The sequence below is a fragment of the Raphanus sativus genome, chromosome 4 (genome assembly GCF_000801105.2).
Source record: "Raphanus sativus cultivar WK10039 chromosome 4, ASM80110v3, whole genome shotgun sequence".
Taxonomy (NCBI): Eukaryota; Viridiplantae; Streptophyta; class Magnoliopsida; order Brassicales; family Brassicaceae; genus Raphanus; species Raphanus sativus.
In genome coordinates, this window is record NC_079514.1 from 17188533 (window position 1) to 17208916 (window position 20384).

The 20384-nt window shown below is 34.8% G+C and overlaps 1 protein-coding gene and 1 non-coding gene across 2 annotated transcripts; both read left to right on the forward strand.

The window, feature by feature from the left end:
- Window positions 1-4999: 4999 nt before the first annotated feature.
- LOC130512069 (small nucleolar RNA R71) lies at window positions 5000-5106 on the forward strand. The gene has a single exon (XR_008945630.1). It is a non-coding gene; the product is annotated as a small nucleolar RNA R71 (small nucleolar RNA).
- A 12570-nt stretch (window positions 5107-17676) lies between these two features.
- Window positions 17677-20113, forward strand: LOC108851652 (dihydrofolate synthetase). The gene is made up of 9 exons (XM_057006772.1): window positions 17677-18052; window positions 18132-18229; window positions 18303-18447; window positions 18542-18604; window positions 18670-18831; window positions 18914-19108; window positions 19192-19291; window positions 19389-19523; window positions 19611-20113. Exons 1-9 carry the CDS (start codon window positions 17765-17767, stop codon window positions 20015-20017), a joined length of 1593 nt encoding a protein of 530 aa, XP_056862752.1. The 5' UTR covers window positions 17677-17764; the 3' UTR covers window positions 20018-20113.
- Window positions 20114-20384: the final 271 nt, after the last annotated feature.

Below are 20384 nucleotides of genomic sequence, written 5' to 3' on the forward strand. Positions count from 1 at the left end.
TCTAGATGAATGCTCATTCACTTCCAAAACTCAAGCATCAAATCTCTTTGGTTGAATGTTTAGGAAGCAATCATTAATGACAAGTCTAATAGCCATCTTAACACCTTTAACAACAAATCTCTTTGGTAGAGTATGTTAAAAGCTTAGGAGAGTTGGTTCAGACATTTCATCGAACACCTTGTGGGTGGGAAATGTCTAGAACTCAACTTTAGAGAGGCCAGCTCTAAAGAAGCATTAAAAACACTCTACTAGCAAGGATTAAGAAGGATCTACACCTAAACACCCTAGATCAAGCCTAATCACCCTTAATCTCCCTAACCCATGAATCCAAAAGTGGATTACTCACTAATCACCATGATTACTCTTGAACCCATGAGGTTTCCAAGCTTAATCATGTTTAAGAAAGCAAGAAATGAAATTATAAACACTTAAGAAAACAAGAACAAAAGGGAAGAACTTTCACCCAAAAGAGGTTTTGTGATTCTTAAGAGAAAATAAGATAATCTCTCCAAAATGGAGATTACAAAGTATTTATACTTAGGTTTAGGGTAAAGAAAGATACATAGGATAAAAGACTAGAGTGCCCCTTGGATAAGGCTAATTAAAACCTCAAAATAGTGTTTAAAATGACCCAAGGTCGAATTGGGTCGAACCGGACCGGTTTGAGAAAACCAGCCTAGACCACTCTCTCTTCTCTTCACGCCCGGCATGGTGATCCCGGTCCTGCATCCCGGTCCTGCCTCACGCCCGGCTTGCTCTTCACGGTCCTCCATCCCGGTCCATGGCTTCACGCCCGGGGTGTACTTCCCGGTCCTCACAATCCGGTCCTGTCTCTCCACGCCCGGCATGGTGACTCCGGTCTTGACATTCCGGTCTAGTCGAGTCTAAGAGAGTACTTGGTTTGCTGAGCTTCATTCTTCACCTCCTTTGGATCTTTGAGCTCTTAAACACTTCACATCATCTCATAGTATGCTCCAACACCTGATAGGGACATATGAATGCAATATGGATCCTAAAGACACTAAAATCTAAGCTATATGATCAAAATGCATAAGATATGAAAGCTAAAAACATGTAAATATGCAAGATATCAACTCCCCCACACTAGTCCTTTACTTGTCCTCAAGTAAACTTTCAAGAACCAAGGAGGAGAGGTTTGAAAACAGGGATTTCATAACCAAAAGATGCTCTTCTTAGCTCTCATCCTAACAACCTTGCATAATCATAACAACTAGCTAGAGCAAAACTTCCATTCTTCTCTAACTTCTCTAGGCATATTCAACTCTTTTGATCTCTACACTCATCATCATGATTCCACAAACCCAAATCCAACAACTCTCTAACAATCATTAAGCAAACTCAATAGAAAATCTTGCATATGGTCAAAAGGTCCAAGTCATTTGGTTTGGTGAGAAAATGCTTATGTTCAATGATGAAATAGGAAGTTCAAAACAATCTTTAAAGGTGATTTACTCTCAAAACAAAGTAGCTTTGGAAATGCACATAATATATCTAAGAAAGGGAATCAATTCATGCATACAATGCTCAATCTCCATTATCCTACCCTTTCCACATACATATAAACTCAAATTTAAACTTTAAGTGCCAAAACCCAACTCTCATCACTCACCAAAGATTTCTCAAAGAACTTAAAACACTTTCTATTCTAGAACTCTTTTCTTTTATGAAGTCAATCAAGGGATTTTTATACTTTTGAACACTTCTTAGCCTTTTCTAAACTTTGCTAGCCCCCTTTTCATTCATTTTTTTTTGCTTTCTTTTTTTTTTTCTTTATTTGCTTTCTTTTTTTTTATTTGGGGGCCAAAACATTTAATACAAGAGTCAAAGATCTTATCTAACTATCCCTTGAGACTTAGATTTAACTTTAGAGTTCTAAAAGTCTAAAATTTTCTTTCTTAACCAAATAATACTCCCAAAATAAGCTTCACAATACTCACCACCCCATCCTAAATGCTAGACAAAAGAGTGTCTGATCTAGCTAGAATGGAGACTAAGCATTGTCGTTCCCAATGCTCTCAACATTATGCGCATGCAAAGCTTTCTAAAAAGACCTCACTCAACAATCAATGATGGCTTGAAAGAAAGCTTGGGTTTAAGGTATGGAGTGCCACTTGAAATTGTCAAAAAGATTGGACAAAAAGGATAAGACAATTCAAGTGTGTATAAGCCATGACTTAGCACACAAAGGACCATAAGCAAGAGACATTAAGTTTAAATAAGACAGGAGCATCTTCAAAGAGAGAGTTTCAAACAATCCAATGAGTTTTGAGAAGAGAATTCAAGGCACAAAGTCTACAAGCTATCAAGAGAATGCTCCATCTAGTTGTCATGATTACAAAGGTTGCCAAAATGAGAACTTAGCATGAGCATCTTTCAAGGTAAAATCATCCCCTTATGTATGAATGCAACTTATATGAATGCTTCTAGACTCAATCCTAAAATGCCAATGATGCAACTAAACGCTTCTTTTTGTGTTTTTCAAAATTTTCAAATTTTTATGGGTTTTCTATGCAATAACTATATACAATGCATGCTAAATGACAAGAAAACACAAGAACATCAGCAACTTGCACCTCCCCCACACTTAATTCACACAGTCTCTTGTGTGAAAAGTGGAGAGAAATGATTACGAGAAAATCTAAATGCAATACGAAATGGTATATACAATGGAAAGGTGAAGGAGTACCTCTATGGAGCGTGTGAAGAGGAATTGGTGTCTAAGGAGTAGAGTCTGGTCGCCCTCCTTCTTCCATGGGTCTTTGAAATGGAAATCCAAAAGACATATGTACAGGGATAGTCATGGGACTTCCTCCCAAGTGAGCTTGTTTTAAGTCTCTAGCTTGACTTTCCTTCTTTTGGTTAGTGAGAAGGAGGGTCCTTCCCACCTTCAAGAGTGATGGTGAGGACCTGAGAGAGGAGTTCTTGAAGCTTGACTGGATCATCTTGGAGCTGAGGGTTGAGGATGGCTCTTGCATTTGAGAATGGCCTTGACTTTCCCTTACACCTGAGCTTGTACTCAACGACACCATCCTTGAGCTTCATTGGATGGAGAGTGAGAGTGTGTGGGAGCATATCAAGAGGTGGAGGATGAGGTTCTTGCAGCATCTTCTTCTTGCCATGAGTGGCCTTTGAGGTTCCACTCATCCCCTCCTTTTTAGCATTTTCCAAGTGCTCAACACACAACTCTTTAGAAGTCTCTCCATTGAGACCTTTTGTCTCACAAGCAACAACTTCATCTTGGGGCTTCTTATCAGCTTCCTGTCCAAAAGTGATTGTCCCACAATAGCTAGCATCCAATGGAGGTTGTAATGGGTAGGAGACAGCTTTGTTCACATTCATAAGAGTGACCTTCTTGTTGGGAAAGTCAATGCAAGCTCCAACTGTTGTGAGGAAAGGTGTGCCCAAGACCAAAGGAACTCTCTTCCCAGTCGCCATGCTAAGGACAGTGAGGTCAATGGGAATGGTGCATGCTCCAATCTTCAAAGGGAAGTCTTTAATGATACCAAGTGGGGTTGTAGAAGAGGAATCCCCAAACTGTAGTGAAGACTTGTCTGGTTCCATACTCTCAATCCCTATACTCTTCACCATCTCCATTGAGATTACATTCACACTAGCACCAGAATCAACAAGAGCATCTTTAAGAGTGAGCTGACCAAGGGAGCAAGGTAAAGTGAACATCCCTTGGTGTCCAAGCTTAGGAAGAGACTTTGGAGGGACTGGTGGGTCAAGCTGCAGTGTTGAGATGTTCAGGAGCTCTGCTACTTCTTCTTTGTGAGTGAGAATGTCCTGGATGAGCAGCATTTGGACATGAGCCTCACGCATACTCGAGATCTCTGGAAGCTTGACGCCAACATCACTTAGGTCCTTCCTGAACTTAGAGATAACCTTCTTCTGAGCTTTGGTGAGGAACCGTTTTGGAAATGGGAGTGGGACCTCATATGGTGGTGGCTCAACCTTAGGAGCTTCTTCTAGCTTGACCGCTTTTAGCTTGTGGTCAGCCCTCTTTTCAACTTGTTTCTCAGCCCTAGTCTCAGCTCTCTGCATATTTGTTGCTTCAACTTTCCTTTCAGCTTGTACCTGAACCCTTTCCATAGCCTTATCCACCATATATGCTTCAGCTGTTGCTACAATCTCTGTTCCATGCAAGAGTCTTTCAATCTCATCCACCTCTTTCTCATGATCACTGAGCTCAATCTTTGAAGAAGTAGTAGAGATGACAACATTGCAAGACTCTATGGGATTCTTATCTGGTTTCCCTGGTAGTAATCCCATTGGGCTCTTGGAAGATGATGGCATAGAGGCGACCTGACTCTCCAAAGCGTTGAAGCGAGAGGCAAGTACTAGGAACTTGTTGTTCAGCTCGGTATAGCTAGTATCAATCTTGGAGTGCACGGTTTGGAACTCATGGCCAATGTCCTTTGCTAATCTAGACTGAGCATCCATTATCTGCTTGAACATTGACTCCATACTTGAGTCAGGAGCTGTAGCTTGAGAAGAGCTTCCTTGAGCTTGAGTGGACTGATTGTTGTTGTTCCCAAAACCAGGAGGTGTGTTTTGCCTAGGCTGGTATTTGTTGTACTGAAAGTTAGGTTCCTTCCTGTACCAAGTACCATTGTTGTTGATGAAGCAAAGCTCCTCTTGCCCTTCCAAACCATCAACCTCATTCACCGTAGGAGGGACCTCTTGACTAGGATCACCAACAAAGCTAACCTGCTCCTTCTTAGCTTGGTTTGAAAGAACCAAGTCTAACTTTTCTTGCAAGGACTTGATGTCTTTCCTTGTTTGCTGATCATCTCCTCTGTTGGCTCTATCATTCTCCTCATTGTAGACTGAATCACTCTTTGCCATGTTCTCCACTAGTTCCTCTGCATCTTGCTCGGTTCTGCCCAAGAAGAAACCATTGCTAGCTGTGTCAAGCATGTTTCTGCAAGATGGTAGAACTCCCCTGTAGAAAGTGCTAAGCAAGCTCTCCTTGCTGAAACCATGATGAGGACACTGAGCAATGTAGCTGTTGAATCGTTCCCATGCTTCACTAAAACCTTCAAGATTCTTTTGTTGAAATCCTGAAATCTCATTCCTAAGTTTTGCAGTTCTTGAGTTAGAGAAGAACTTGGTGAGGAAGGCTTCTTTGCACTCATCCCATGTCCGGATGCTATCTCTTGAAAGACCCTTCTCCCATGTGTGAGCTTTATCTCCCAAAGAGAATGGAAACAGCCTAAGCTTTAATGCATCTTCAGAAACACCATTAATCTTGATGGTGCCACACAACCGATCAAAGTTGTCCAAGTGATCTAGAGGATCTTCCAAAGCAAGCCCATGGTACTTGTTGCTTTGGATCATGTTGATCAAGCTTGACTTGATCTCAAAGTTGTTGTTCTCCACAGCTGGTGCTCTAATGCCAGCCCTATTTCCATGGATGTTAGGCTGATCATGGGCACCAATTGCTCTAGCTTGGCGCTGTGGATGTCTTGGTCCAAGGTTGGCAGCTCCTTGACCATCTTCAGCAGCTCTATCTTGAGGCAAGTTCTCCATATCAAAACCCAACCTCTGAATGTGAGCCTGTTGCTCTTCTTCCCTTCTCCTTCTCACAATATCCCTCTCAAGTGCAGAAATGTCTTCAACAATGGAAACAAGGCTTGATGAACCTCTGCTCCTCAAGTTCATACACCTGAAAAGTCAAAGAAAGAAAGAAGGCAAGAAGCAATATCACAATAGAAAATAAAAATGATTTAGTCTCAAGCAAATGACTAAATCCCAATGTCACAATCAACTTAGAAGTTGGCAACGGCGCCAATTTGATAACAGGATTTTGCTAAGATCCTATTCAAATGTTGAAGTATAAAGGATGTCAATCCAATTCTAAGAGAATGCGAAGCACTAGGAATGCAAGACCATGCTTAAGCTAAATGCTATCAAGATGAGATGAGAGATTATACTAAAATAGGAATAAAAATGCAATAAAGCAAGAAACTTTCTTTAGATTATGAGAGTAAAGGACTCATGGGATAAGGGATTTAGACCTTGGGTGATCAAACTTAATCTAAAAGTGTCAGCTTTCAATCAATCTATCGACCTTAGACCTAGACACAAGAGTAAACAAACTCTATCTCTAGATGAATGCTCATTCACTTCCAAAACTCAAGCATCAAATCTCTTTGGTTGAATGTTTAGGAAGCAATCATTAATGACAAGTCTAATAGCCATCTTAACACCTTTAACAACAAATCTCTTTGGTAGAGTATGTTAAAAGCTTAGGAGAGTTGGTTCAGACATTTCATCGAACACCTTGTGGGTGGGAAATGTCTAGAACTCAACTTTAGAGAGGCCAGCTCTAAAGAAGCATTAAAAACACTCTACTAGCAAGGATTAAGAAGGATCTACACCTAAACACCCTAGATCAAGCCTAATCACCCTTAATCTCCCTAACCCATGAATCCAAAAGTGGATTACTCACTAATCACCATGATTACTCTTGAACCCATGAGGTTTCCAAGCTTAATCATGTTTAAGAAAGCAAGAAATGAAATTATAAACACTTAAGAAAACAAGAACAAAAGGGAAGAACTTTCACCCAAAAGAGGTTTTGTGATTCTTAAGAGAAAATAAGATAATCTCTCCAAAATGGAGATTACAAAGTATTTATACTTAGGTTTAGGGTAAAGAAAGATACATAGGATAAAAGACTAGAGTGCCCCTTGGATAAGGCTAATTAAAACCTCAAAATAGTGTTTAAAATGACCCAAGGTCGAATTGGGTCGAACCGGACCGGTTTGAGAAAACCAGCCTAGACCACTCTCTCTTCTCTTCACGCCCGGCATGGTGATCCCGGTCCTGCATCCCGGTCCTGCCTCACGCCCGGCTTGCTCTTCACGGTCCTCCATCCCGGTCCATGGCTTCACGCCCGGGGTGTACTTCCCGGTCCTCACAATCCGGTCCTGTCTCTCCACGCCCGGCATGGTGACTCCGGTCTTGACATTCCGGTCTAGTCGAGTCTAAGAGAGTACTTGGTTTGCTGAGCTTCATTCTTCACCTCCTTTGGATCTTTGAGCTCTTAAACACTTCACATCATCTCATAGTATGCTCCAACACCTGATAGGGACATATGAATGCAATATGGATCCTAAAGACACTAAAATCTAAGCTATATGATCAAAATGCATAAGATATGAAAGCTAAAAACATGTAAATATGCAAGATATCACGGCGGTGAGAACGTTGGTGAGCACGGTGGCGAGGGCGACGGTTTGTTCGGAAATAGTGGAAGCGGGGGCGCTAGAGTTTAGAAGAATCGGCAGCGCTAGGGTTAGAAGAAGCTGCGGCGACAACGGTGAGAATGAAGTGAGAAAGATAGCCGACGTTGAGAACGATGGTTTGTTCGGAAATAGTGGGAATTCGAATCGCCTTTGATATCGCCGGTGAGAGAAAACTGTTAGGGTTTCTGAATTTTGCGGAAAATGAAACAAAAAAAATCACTTTATATATTGGGTAAATAATCCGGTTAGCTTTAAAAATACATTGGTAAACTTTAAGGTTTGGTCCGGTTTAGACGACTTATTATGGCTGATAATGTACATCAGACGACCTAATATTTAGTCGTCTGTGCACAGAAGACTAAATATTAAGTCGTCCCAAACCCTAAAATGAACCCCTAAACTAAAATGACTAAATTAACTTACTAACGACGTTATAAAATCAAATTATACTTCAATAGTGTTTACTATACACAGAAATGAACACGCTTAGGTAATTTTAAAAATTTCAAAAACGGTTTTAATGCTTTCCAAAATCTAACCCTAAGAACACATACAATACTACAACATATGTTGATGAAACACAAACTAAAGAATATCATGACTCACTACTTTCACTCATATGGGCTGAAAACAATTGAAATTTGTTATATATTAATTTATATCTCTTAGGACATATGTTAATTACATAATTCCAATTTTTCACTTATCAAAATATTTTTTACAAAATTTTTAAATTATGTTTAAGAATAACTGTCCACACGACTTTAAGTTAAGTCGTCTGGACGACTTATTTTCAAGTCGTCTAAACAGACGACTTGCAAAGGGGTAGAAACGTAAAAAAAATCCGTTTTTTTGTTTGTTCACAAGGAGATAGTTGTAATTTTAATAGCCTTTTAGTTTACTTTTGTCTTTGACCCAAGTTGGAGTATTCTTTGGGGTTTGACTCCAAGTTTTGAGTCACACTTGGCAATTCTCCCATGATTTTTCGCCTGTCAAGAAAAAAAAAAGAACGATTGATTTTTCTTTTATGATATAAGTATTCTTGCAACTACAGTTTTTCATCTTTCAAAATCAAATTTGTGCATCATAAATTCAATGGAACTTCATTGTAACCGTACCGTACGTATAGACCATATGGTAATGGCAATGATGATTGCATATACAGTATTAAGCAATAAAATGAGTTTTTATAAATGTAATATAATGAATTTTGTAAGTAAAATTGATTATAGCTTATGTGATCAAGAGAATCATTATATAGAACTAACACTAAACTAACGTGTAATTATGATTTATGCCATTAATTTTTTTTTTAAATTAAGATTTTCATTTAGAGTAATAATGTCATCATTTTAACTAAGTTATTTATAATATCTAATAATATTAAAATAAATATATGTTTTTTTCTTAATTTAACAAAATTTTATAAAATCTGTTCTGTTTTTAAATAATTAAACTTCCAAATAAATATATATTTATATTAAAATTTTATAAGAAATTAGTCCTGAACTTTAAAATTACGGGTGGGAATCTTGTCTTATTTATAAAACATTGCTGAAATTTCAATACTCCACTAAATATAGAATACTCAACATTTGAGCGCATGTCCATCATTCTAGATTCGCCTTAGGACAGAAGATGATTTCACAAGTACTCAAGCTCGAATAAGGGATAGAAACGGCAATTTACTACCCCGACTAAACTCCACCATGAGTGTTTAGTTTTTACCATGACTGCAATTCGATTTTGTTTGAACTCAATTTCTAAAGATCTTTTAAAACCTGATATAAAACATTAAAATATAAATGTAGTTGAGCTCTCGTGCACTAGATAAGTGATGCCACTTGGCTCAGTTTATCTGAAAGCCAGCTTGCTTACAACTTCCAGTAAAATAAGACATTTCATAGTTGAGCTCTCGTTTTCTAGAACCTATAAAATATATTTTTTGAAGACAAATCTAACTATCGAAGTTGAAAACATACAACCAAAATTACATTGATAATAGAAGCAAAAAAGTAACCGGAAAATAAACACTCGGAAGGCAATTTAATACTACTAGTGTCTAGAGATGGTAGGGTAGGTGAACTGATACTCACGTGGAAACATTACTCTAAATCAGCCAATACAACTATGAAAAGATGTAAGTAGATAGCCGGTATAAGTTGTTCAACACCTATGTTCTCTTCTTTATCAAAAGTCAAAACCAATCTTCTCATCCTTTAGAGCATCTTTATCAGCATATTTCAATGCATCTTAGAGCATTATAATAAAAGGAAAAATTTGAATAAGTGATGAAATATATATATTTTGGGTTTTATACAAGAATCATTTTGGTTAGGTTCCCCCACTTATCCTAATACTAATTATTATTAAACTTTATTTTTTACATTATTTTATTAATCTTTTACACATAAGCTATATCCTTCCACTTATACCATTAATGATGCTCTAACATTTAAACCAAGGAGAAACAAACTTCCCGTGTAAAGTGTTTTTTTTCTTTTTTTAGAAAGGGTTTACTATCTCGTGCAAAGTTTCCTAACGCGTTATGTCTACTTGACTACTTGTTTAATAATGATGTACACGTACAATTGTCATCGCTGATATCATGTTGGTTTAGTACCATTCTTTCAATAACGCAAGTTTTTGTCAACATGACCACGTTTTGATACATTTTCAACTTTTTTTAAATTATTTATACCATGCGAGCGTTAATGCTACAAACACTAAAAGGTTTTGTGTAACGCTATGATCACTTGTAACATCGGATCTGGACATAGTCGAATGAAACATTAACCTTAACTTCCAAAACTTTTAGAGGTTTTTGACATAGAAATATTCCCTAAACATTGACGTTGTCCCCCAAACTTTATAGAGTTCTTAAAAAATGAATAACAAAGATTGTTGTATTGGCTGAATAACAAAGTTCTTAATAAATTTATGAATAACAAAGATGACTAAAACATTTAACCCCAAAAATCTAAAAAACCAAATAGACCTAAACCGAACCGTAATGGTTGCCTGAAGGCCACCCCTGTTAAGCTATTACTCACATTTTAACTTTCGTGTAGAAAAAAACTAACAGAATAAGATAATGAGTTTATGGTTTCGCTATAAATAATATAATATAAAAAATTTAGACTAATTACAATTATTAAAATGATATAAAATGGAAAAGTTTGACAAAAAATAATAAAACAAATAACATTGATATAAATAATTGAAAAAAAAAACAAAAAAAAAAATTCCAGCGCGAAGCTCGGACAAATCCCTAGTATTGACAAAAAGAGTAAACATAACCCAATTATATTAGAAAGAAACTGGTCCAAGAATTTTGGATCAGAGGTTAAGTATTGATTAATAAAAGTGGTTATAGTTATATAATTCGTTCAATTTACTCTATAATTTTTATGTAAGTCCAGTGGCAAAAAAAAATATGCCAAGTAGTACCAAGGAAAATATTAGCAATGATTGTATTTTATTAATATCAATATATGTCTGTGTGTTGTGATTTTTAACATGGATGAACTTACAAACTCTTTTGTATATGCGTCTAACGCTTATATTCACGTTTACGAGCATCTTTCAATAACTTCAAATATGAAGTTTTTTGTTCTCCAAAAAGAAATTTCAAAACTTCAATTTAAAATTTCATCTTTTTCATTGCATTATAGCCATTACATTTACATATTATATTTATAATTTTTAAATATTTTGTCCTTTAATCTTTTTAATCCTTCAAAATTTTGTAACTCATAAATATTTCAAATTTGCTTTTATAATTTTAATTTCTAAAAATAATAATAAAAACTTTAAAATAAATTATTTTTTCAAAACTAGATTTAGATAACAACAATATTAGAAAATAAACTTAACAAATGTACTAATTTATAGAATAATGTAGTAAATTACTTGTAATTTAATATTTAATTATGTATTTCTCTGTAAAATTATATATATTTATTGTATCATTTTGTTAATTAATATTTCTATAATAGTTTTACATATGTTCTATTTATTTATAAAGTTCTATGAATTAAAATTAAGTATCATAAATATAAAGACCATAACATAAAATATAATTTTTTCTGAAGAATGTTTTATAACTCATAAATATTTCAAATTTGCTATTGGAGAGGACTAACTTAAAACTTCATTGTAAACTTCAAAATAGAATGTCTTTTTGGAGATGCTCTAACAAGTGATTTTTTAAAAGCAAACACAAGTAACCAATCAGAATATTCTAGTCATTAGTTGAGAATTAATTTTCCAAATTTTCTGATTATGTGTCCTCTATATAAATACTTTTACTACAAAAATAACATAGCATAAGAAAAACTATAATATGGCTTATGACTAATTGTGATATGAAAAATTACTTCTAATACTGATTTTGATTTTTTGTAAATATTGTACATTACGGAACATCGTCATTAGAATAAATATATTCAAATATAAAATTAAATAATAAAATAATAAAAATATAACAATATTTTATAAAATTTAAAAATTATTTCACTCTCTTTTTATTATGTTATTTTAAAAATATAATTTTTTTAATCTTAATACCATTTTTTTTTGATATCTATAAATTTTAGAAATGCTATTTAGTTTTAATTTTTGTTAATTATACAATTTTTATATCAAATTTTTTTCTTGATTTATACAATTTGATTTAATATATTTTAACCAACAAATAAATAAAAATCTAGACTATAATTTTAAATATATACATATTTTTTAGTAAATGCAACTTTAAAATAAACAAACAATTTTGTTTATCCTAATTTTTATGTTTAATTAAATCATAATTTATATTAAAATATTGGTAAGAAGATAATAAAATCTAGAATGTTAACAAATTTTTATTTTTAAATATAATTTAAATCTAAAAATGTTATTGTTGCATGTAAGAAAACACATAGTTTTTTTTTTTTTGGGTACAAATGTTTTTTTTTTTTTTTGTTTAACCTGGGGGTATCCCAGGCCCAGAAGGCCCAGACTAATCCCCAAGGGGAAGGAATGCCCACGGATAGACGCCCCTCCCAGTTTTTCAAATGGGCCGAAAGCATGGCCCATATCCGTGTGGGTGACAAGAGCGTTGCAAGGTAGTTCCCTCCGGCGTGGATCGAACCCCTTACCTGGGTGCAGGCGGGGACCCGTCCTAACCATTGGGCTACAACGTCTTGTCAGGGTACAAATGTTAAAGCATAGTTTTGTTGTAATATAGTTGTGCATTTTCGTTAGGTAAACATTGGTGTATATTCTTGTTACACACTTGTGTATCATCCTACTGTTTGACTTCCATCACACAAAAAAAGTAAAAAACTAACACTAGCTGTTTGCAATTTAGACATGCAATTGACAGAGAACCTTGTGCATGTATAAGAGACAAAAAAAAGATTTAAGTCGCGAAGATAATGTACATATTTTTCTTTCGTTTTGAACATAATTTAAAATTTCATTAAAATGAGATTTGATTTGATTGTAAATATCACATTTTGACTATAACTTTAATCTAGTCCGAATTTACACTAAACCGATCGGAATCCAAACTAATTTCAATAATTATGAACCTTATGGATTGCTTACATTGCACTTCTACTCTACAAATACTTATGGCAAATGCAAATTCATTAGAACTTAAAAATTATAAAAGCAGAAGCGGAGTAGACAAAGTTTGGATATTGAATTGAAATAATTAAAATGAAATTTAACATATAGACTAATAATACAAAAAACAAAAAAATACAGAATTGGTCACCAAAAAAATAAATAAATACAAACGTGTTAGAATCTGCAACCGCAACAAAGAAAGAAGAAACCAAGCTTAGAAACCAAAACCATTGCTTCAATGATAGACATGAATCTGAATTTCAAAGTTTCGAAAAACGACATCTTCAGATTCAGCCTCTTCCATTTTAGCCTTCCAAGTCCCAAAAATTTCAGCCTCGTCCTTTCTTTCCTCGTCTTAAATATCGAAAAGGTGCCTTTTCCCATCATCTTTAATCTTGAGATCCTTTTGCAAATCAGATGCAGAGAGGGAGAGAGAGAAGAGTTAGTTTATGTTTTCTTTCTGGTTTGTTATAACTTATAACGCCTTCGCAGACGAACAAATTAGTTTTATACAAGACAATGTTGAGGGTGTGGTAATTAATAGTCGTTGACTGGAAGCGCGTTTTCACTTTCTAATTTCCAATGATCAACATAGGTGTCCTGACGTGGAAACTCTGTTTTTTTCCCAGAGAACTTCGTGGATATTTCATTATATATCTGTAAATAGTATTGTGTCAAGGTCTATCTATATATAGTTGCCATAACACCAATCGATTATTTGATTAGTAAGTTTTTGTAACTAAATTTTTTTTTAATCAATCTATTTCAATTTTTCTGTTTAATCTTGGAGAACATGTCAAGACTAATTCCATACCTTTGTCTCAAGGAACGATGCTAAAGGTTGGAGCCCCCTCGAATGACAACTCTTGTTAGCAACTAGGAGCTATATGTTGAAAACAAATTGATGGCATGGGTTAGGCTCGCTTCGATTAGGTCCAGATATTTTACCTGGATTCGAAAATCTGAACTGGAATCAACTTGAAAATATCTGATCCGAAAGTGAAATCGAAAAATATGTAAATATGTAGCTAGATCCAAAATTCTTTTATTTGAAAGAATTAGAACCGAAAAAGCGATCCGAATAGACTGAACACGGAAAATCTGACCGAATAGATCCAACCGTACAAAGATCTATTTACTTCCAACTTAAAAATATAAATATTCAAGACTATGACTTCATTTATTTTATTTTTATATAATCTTATAATTTGGCCGTAGTGTTTTTATTTGCAATTTCCATAATTATATTTTTGTAACATTTTCAATCCCCTTTTAAATATCATATTTAGAGTTTTAAAATGTTTAATTTCAGTTATTCATAGTTAAGTTTTGATCATTTTACAAAAATTTAGATAAATATAACGAATTTTGACTAAATTTTAATGAAATTCAGATATTTTAGGTCTTTTCGAGTCTTAAGTACCTGAACAGACCTAGACTGCTACATATTAGAAAATTATATGTATTCTATATTATAATTATAAATATAAACTTGAACCTGAACCTATCTTATGATGACATACCTCTCATAAGGAGTTTAGTCATAAGCACAACTCATAAGCCTGACTCATTTTGCTGGAACTTCGCAAGACATGGACAATATACGGTCAAGTCTGGATATTGGGTGGCTCAAAATCTTTTGAAGGATGTAGATGAAAGGCAAATGGTAGAGCCAAGTATTACAAAGCTCCAAGTCTTTTCTTGGAAGATAAAGGCGCCAAAGAAAATTGGTCATCTTATATGGCAATTGTTAACTGGTCATGTGGCAGTAACGAGAAATCTAGTAAGGCAAAATATGAGATGTGACAACTACTGTCCAAGATGTGGTGAGTCAGAGGAATCAGTAACACATGCAATTTTCGAATGTCCACCTGCTCTGCAAGTTTGGCTACACTCATCGAGTCCAACGAATCCTGATGTTTTTCCAGCATCAAGCATCTACACCAATATGAACTATCTTTTTTGGGAAAAAAATGGTTCACTTGAACTAGAGCAAGACATGGATCCTTATCCCTGGCTAATTTGGTATATCTGGAAGGCTCGAAATGACAAACTCTTTAGAGGAATAGACAGAGATCCTCTGGAACTAGTTCGATATGCTGAGAGCGAATGTCAAGCTTGGTTTAATGCTAACGAGACAATACCACCAGTAGTACAAGTGTGTAATGGAGAGGAATCCCAGGTCATAAGCTTGGGCAATATTTGCTTACTGGATGGATCTTGGACTTCTCATGCGCAATTTAGTGGATGTGGATGGGTATGGTTGGATAGTGGAGGAAAAACACAGCTCATGGGATCACAGAACTTCCCCAAGAGAGAATCAGTTCTGCACTCAAAAGTGGATGCGGTGCGATGGGCGATGGAGAATATGCTTCAGTACTCAACATGTCAGAAGTTCGGAACAGATTGCAAAGAACTGATTGTTATGATCAAGGAACCTCATGCTTGGCCAAGTTTTGCTACGGAACTAGAGAGGATAGAGACATTGCTCATATGCTTCCCGGATTTCAAGATTTCTTATATTCCAAGAGCGCGTAATCAGATCTCAGACTTTTTTAACTAAGACAGCTAGATCCTTTCACAGGAAGTTACATTTTGTTAGTTGTTCTATTCCGATCTGGTTACCGAGACCACCTCAAGCTTGAGTAATAGAATAGCCGTTTGCCGTAAAAAAAAAATATAATCAATCCAAACCCAAACCAAAAATTTCTAAATATTTAACTAAATTCAAGTGTGTAGAATTCAAAAAATCAAAACCCGAAAGAAACCAATCCAAACCCCACTCGAAAATTCGAATAGACATGCCTACTTTCAGAGCAGCAAGGCTTTATGGGACAAATATTAGAGAGGAAACCAAAGAATCTTGTAATATTATACCAGATTTGGTGGTGATTCAACACATGAGTTTTTCACAGACCTAAATTTTATTGTCGAACATTCAGAAAATAATTTTTATTTCAAACTAATATTAAATGAAAATAGGATTTTAACTAAAATATATTTATAATGTTGAGATTTTTCCAAAATAAATCATTGTATATTACAGAATTCAAATATGAATATGTATATAATTATGAAAATTTGATTCAATTTTTAGGTATATATGAAATTTGTTAATTTTTAATAAATAATTATTATAATCAATTACATTTACTAACTATTTTTTTGTGTGAAATGTTAAGTTTTTGATCATCTTAAAAGAATATATGTACAAAGATTTACTAACTATTTTTGATATTAATTACAATTTATATTAAGTTTCCTTTTAAAATAATAAATTTTGATAGCTAATTTTATTTGACATTCATATCCAAAATCTTATTGGGGAATTTTCAAAAATACCACTTTCAAGGTACCATTATTCATCTTTACCACCACTAAAGACACATTTTCAATAATACCTTATTTATTAAAATGGTAAAGACTCTTATATCTTTGTTTTTATATGTTTTTCAAAATTCTAATCCCAAATTCTAATTTCTAAACCTCCAATTCTAAACCCTAAACCCAAAATCTTCAACTCTAAACCCTAAACCCTAAACTATATACCCTAAATTCAATATACTAAACCCTAAACCCTAAAGTCTAAACTATAAACCCTAAATCCTTAACTCTAAACCCTAAATCTTAAACTATAAACCCTAAACTATATACCTTAAACCCTAAAACATCAAATCTAAACCCTAAATCTTAAACCTTTAAATCTAGACCCTTCATTAAAAGTAGTGGTAAAAGTGGTTAGTGTAAACATGAAAAGTGGTACTATGAAAATGGTATTTTTGGCAATTTCTCAATCTTCTTATTTTGTAGTAAATACTTTATAAATTTTTTTTTTCAAAAACAATTGGAACAGTATTTTAACTTTTAATTTATCCAAATTTTTTTTTCTAATGATTAAGTCGTTTTTAGTCCAATCATAGTTAATGTGACTAGAAAATTTATTAAACAAAAATTGAGAATTAGAATAGATTGTCAATAAAAGTGAGCATTTTTATATACGAAAATTTGATGAATGAATTGAAAAATTCAAACTCAATTTGTGCGTGTCAGATTATTTGTGGGTTCTTAGCCCAAATTATAAACATAGCCCATCAAAGAAATAAGTAAAAACGGTTGCAAAATAAGATCTTACTAAGGGTGGGCAAAAAACTCAAACCGAACCGAACCGAACCAACCAAACCGAAGTTAAACCGAACCAAACCAAACTGTGCTCTTTATGTAATCCAATTGGTTCATGTTTTATTCAACCCGAACGGTTTGGTTTGGTTTGAGTTTAAACCGAATCAAACCGAACCAAACCGATAATCCAATATATATATATAGTAAAAATATATATGATATATATATATATATATGTATTATTGTAAATTTTAGTTAAAATTTTACTTTTTATTTTTTCATAACTTCCATATCTTTGAAAAAAAATATAAATACAATTCAAATAATACTATTATATATAAAATTATGTAGCATAAATTTTTATATTCTCACTCTATCATTTATGAGTTGATTATTTTTTAATAAAAATATAAAACTGATGTCTTCATATTTTATAACCAATCCAAACTATACCGAACCAAACTAGATCATAATAATGTAAACCAAACTAAATCTAAACCAAACCGAACTGAACCAAACCGAATGAAACCCAAACCGAACCCAAACCAAAACTACTTTGGTTTTAATTGGTTTGAGTTTTATAAAATCCAAATTACCCAAACCAAACCGAATCCAAACCGAATCCGAAACTAAACCGAAATGCACACCCCTAAATCTTACTCGGCTCTGAGTTTCAGTCTCAGCTTGTACATGTAAGAAGAAATTGCAGAAAGACAGACAGAGAGATACGGTCGCTTGGTCCGGTTGTAAAGAGAATGAGAGCAGTGTGGAGCCAGTTGAGTATCATTTCCAATTACAAACTTACTCCAACAATCAGAAGACCATCCTCCGCAGCAGCAGCGAATATGATGACGACCTCGAATCGAAACCTATCAACTGAAGATCCAGAGCTCAGAGATTTTGTAGGCTTCTTAGAATCTCTCAAAAACTACGAGAAATCAGGTGTCCCAAAAGGAGCTGGAACCGATTCAAGTGAAGGGTTCGATCTCGGTAGAATGAAACGTCTCACGCTTCGTCTCCACAATCCTCATCTCAATTACAAGGTTCCTCTGCTGATTCCAATTGCTGAAAACTTGTTGTCATATCATCTTCAAAGTTTGAATCTTTCTGCATATCTTATAGGTCGTTCATGTGGCTGGAACCAAGGGAAAAGGTTCAACTTCTGCTTTTCTATCTAATGTCTTAAGAGCTGGAGGTTATTCAGTTGGTTGTTATTCTAGGTACATACTCACACTATCTTAAAGTTTGAATCTTTCTTGGTTAGTAACATGAGCCCTTTGGTCTTCTGTGTAGTCCACATATTCTGAGTATCAAAGAACGCATTTCTTGTAACGGAGAACCTGTCTCTGCATCTACTCTTAATGATCTTTTCTATTCAATCAAACCCATCATCGACCAGTCTATTCAAGAGGAAGATGGTTCCTTAAGTCATTTTGAGGTTACTAGTCAATTTCTTCTTATAGATTACATTCTCTCTACTTTCCACACAAATTTTCTTATATATATATAAGTTTCCTTTTTTTTTTTGTCAGATTCTCACTGGGATAGCCTTTTCTTTGTTTGCAAAGGAGAATGTCGACATTGCAGTTATAGAGGTTGCAGAAGCTAATCATCTAGCTTATGTCTACCACTTTCTTATCTTTTGATTTGGTATCCTCAGGCTGGGCTAGGAGGAGCTCGAGACGCTACAAATGTCATCGAAAGTTCAAATCTTGCTGCATCAGTTATAACAACCATAGGTGAGGAACATATGGCTGCTCTTGGAGGTTCCTTGGAAAGCATAGCAGAGGCCAAATCTGGAATTACTAAACATGGTCGTCCAGTTATGTATTATTATTTTTTTTGCTTTTATAATCATTAGCTTATAAGCACAATGATATATTGAGTTTTATATAAACTTGTAGGTGGTTTTAGGTGGACCGTTTCTTCCTCACATCAAGGACATTCTTTACTCTAAAGCAGCTTCATTGTCCTCACCGGTTGTATTGGCATCTGATATTGGACCTGGTTCATCAATCAAAGGCATCATCAACAAAAACGGGATCGGGCTTTGTCAGTCCTGTGACATTGTAATACAAGATGAAAAAGATGAGAAACCAGTAAGTTTCAAAGACTTTGTATTCTTCTATTTGAAGCAATACATTCGTTTGTGTTTTCTACAATTTGTACATCATACACGCAGATTGTTGAGCTTGTTGATGTAAATCTACGCATGCTTGGACATCACCAGCTCCAAAATGCTGTTACTGCCACATGTGCATCTCTCTGTCTTCGAGATCAAGGTATTAATACATGTTAAGTCAACTCTACACTGTTCAATGTTCATACTAAACAACAAAAGTGTTTTAAAGAGTTTCTTTTCTTGATGGGCGATTCCAGGATGGTCGAGAGTGACAGATGAAGCAATTAGGATTGGTTTAGAGAATACTCGTTTACTTGGTAGAAGTCAGTTTCTTACACCAAAAGAAGCAGAGGCGTTAGAGTTACCTGGAGCAACAGTGCTTCTTGATGGAGGTTTTGATCTCTCTTCTTAAGTCGATCTGCAAATGTGTTTTATAGTTTTGGTGAATGTTATTCAATCTTTTTTGGTCTGTCTTTCAGCTCATACCAAAGAATCTGCACGAGCTTTAAAGGAGATGATAGAGAAGGAATTTGCAGAGAGGAGACTAGTGTTTGTGGTAGCAATGGCTAGTGACAAAGATCATGTGTCCTTTGCAAAAGAACTTCTCTCAGGTGTGAGACCAGAAGCAGTAGTTCTAACAGAAGCTGACATTGGTGGAGGCAAGGTTAGATCAACCTCATGTTCGGCTTTGAAGGAATCATGGATAAAAGCTGCTGATGAGTTAGGTTTAGGGTTTATGGAAGCTTCAGAAGACAAAAGTGTGTTTGGTTCTTTAAAGCTTGCGTATGAGATTCTGAAAGAGAACACAACCGGTGAAGCAGGAATGGTTATAGTCACTGGTTCACTTCACATCGTATCCTCAGTCTTAGCTTCTCTGCAACATTAAGTTTCTTCTATCTTCTGTTCTAATTTATCACATTTTTGAGTTATTTGTAACGGTTTCATGTTACATGAAAAAAAAAACACAGATACCATTTTGGTTCTTGCCATCTTCTTTACCTATAGAACAAGAACCAACCTTAAATGAATTGAAACAACTCAAACCAACTGAACATTGCAAAATTTATGGAAAACCGGACCAAACAAGATTCCGGTTTTCACTTGGGTAACATATCCACTGATGTGTCACATACGCTCTCCTATCTCATCACAAAAGATTTAGGTCGAAGTAGCGTTTTACTGAAACATTGGAGAAAGTCTTCTGGTTAGGGTATGATTGGTTTTTCCGCTACCCGTAAATGGTTGGTAACGGA

What these genes read in the sequence shown, in the direction of transcription:
- LOC108851652 (XM_057006772.1), top strand. Translation starts at nt 17,765, where the DNA reads ATGAGAGCAGTGTGGAGCCAGTTGAGTATCATTTCCAATTACAAACTT. An exon ending in ATCCTCATCTCAATTACAAG is followed by an intron (nt 18,053 to 18,131) that starts GTTCCTCTGCTG and finishes CATATCTTATAG; the next exon opens with GTCGTTCATGTGGCTGGAAC. An exon ending in ATGAAAAAGATGAGAAACCA is followed by an intron (nt 19,109 to 19,191) that starts GTAAGTTTCAAA and finishes TCATACACGCAG; the next exon opens with ATTGTTGAGCTTGTTGATGT.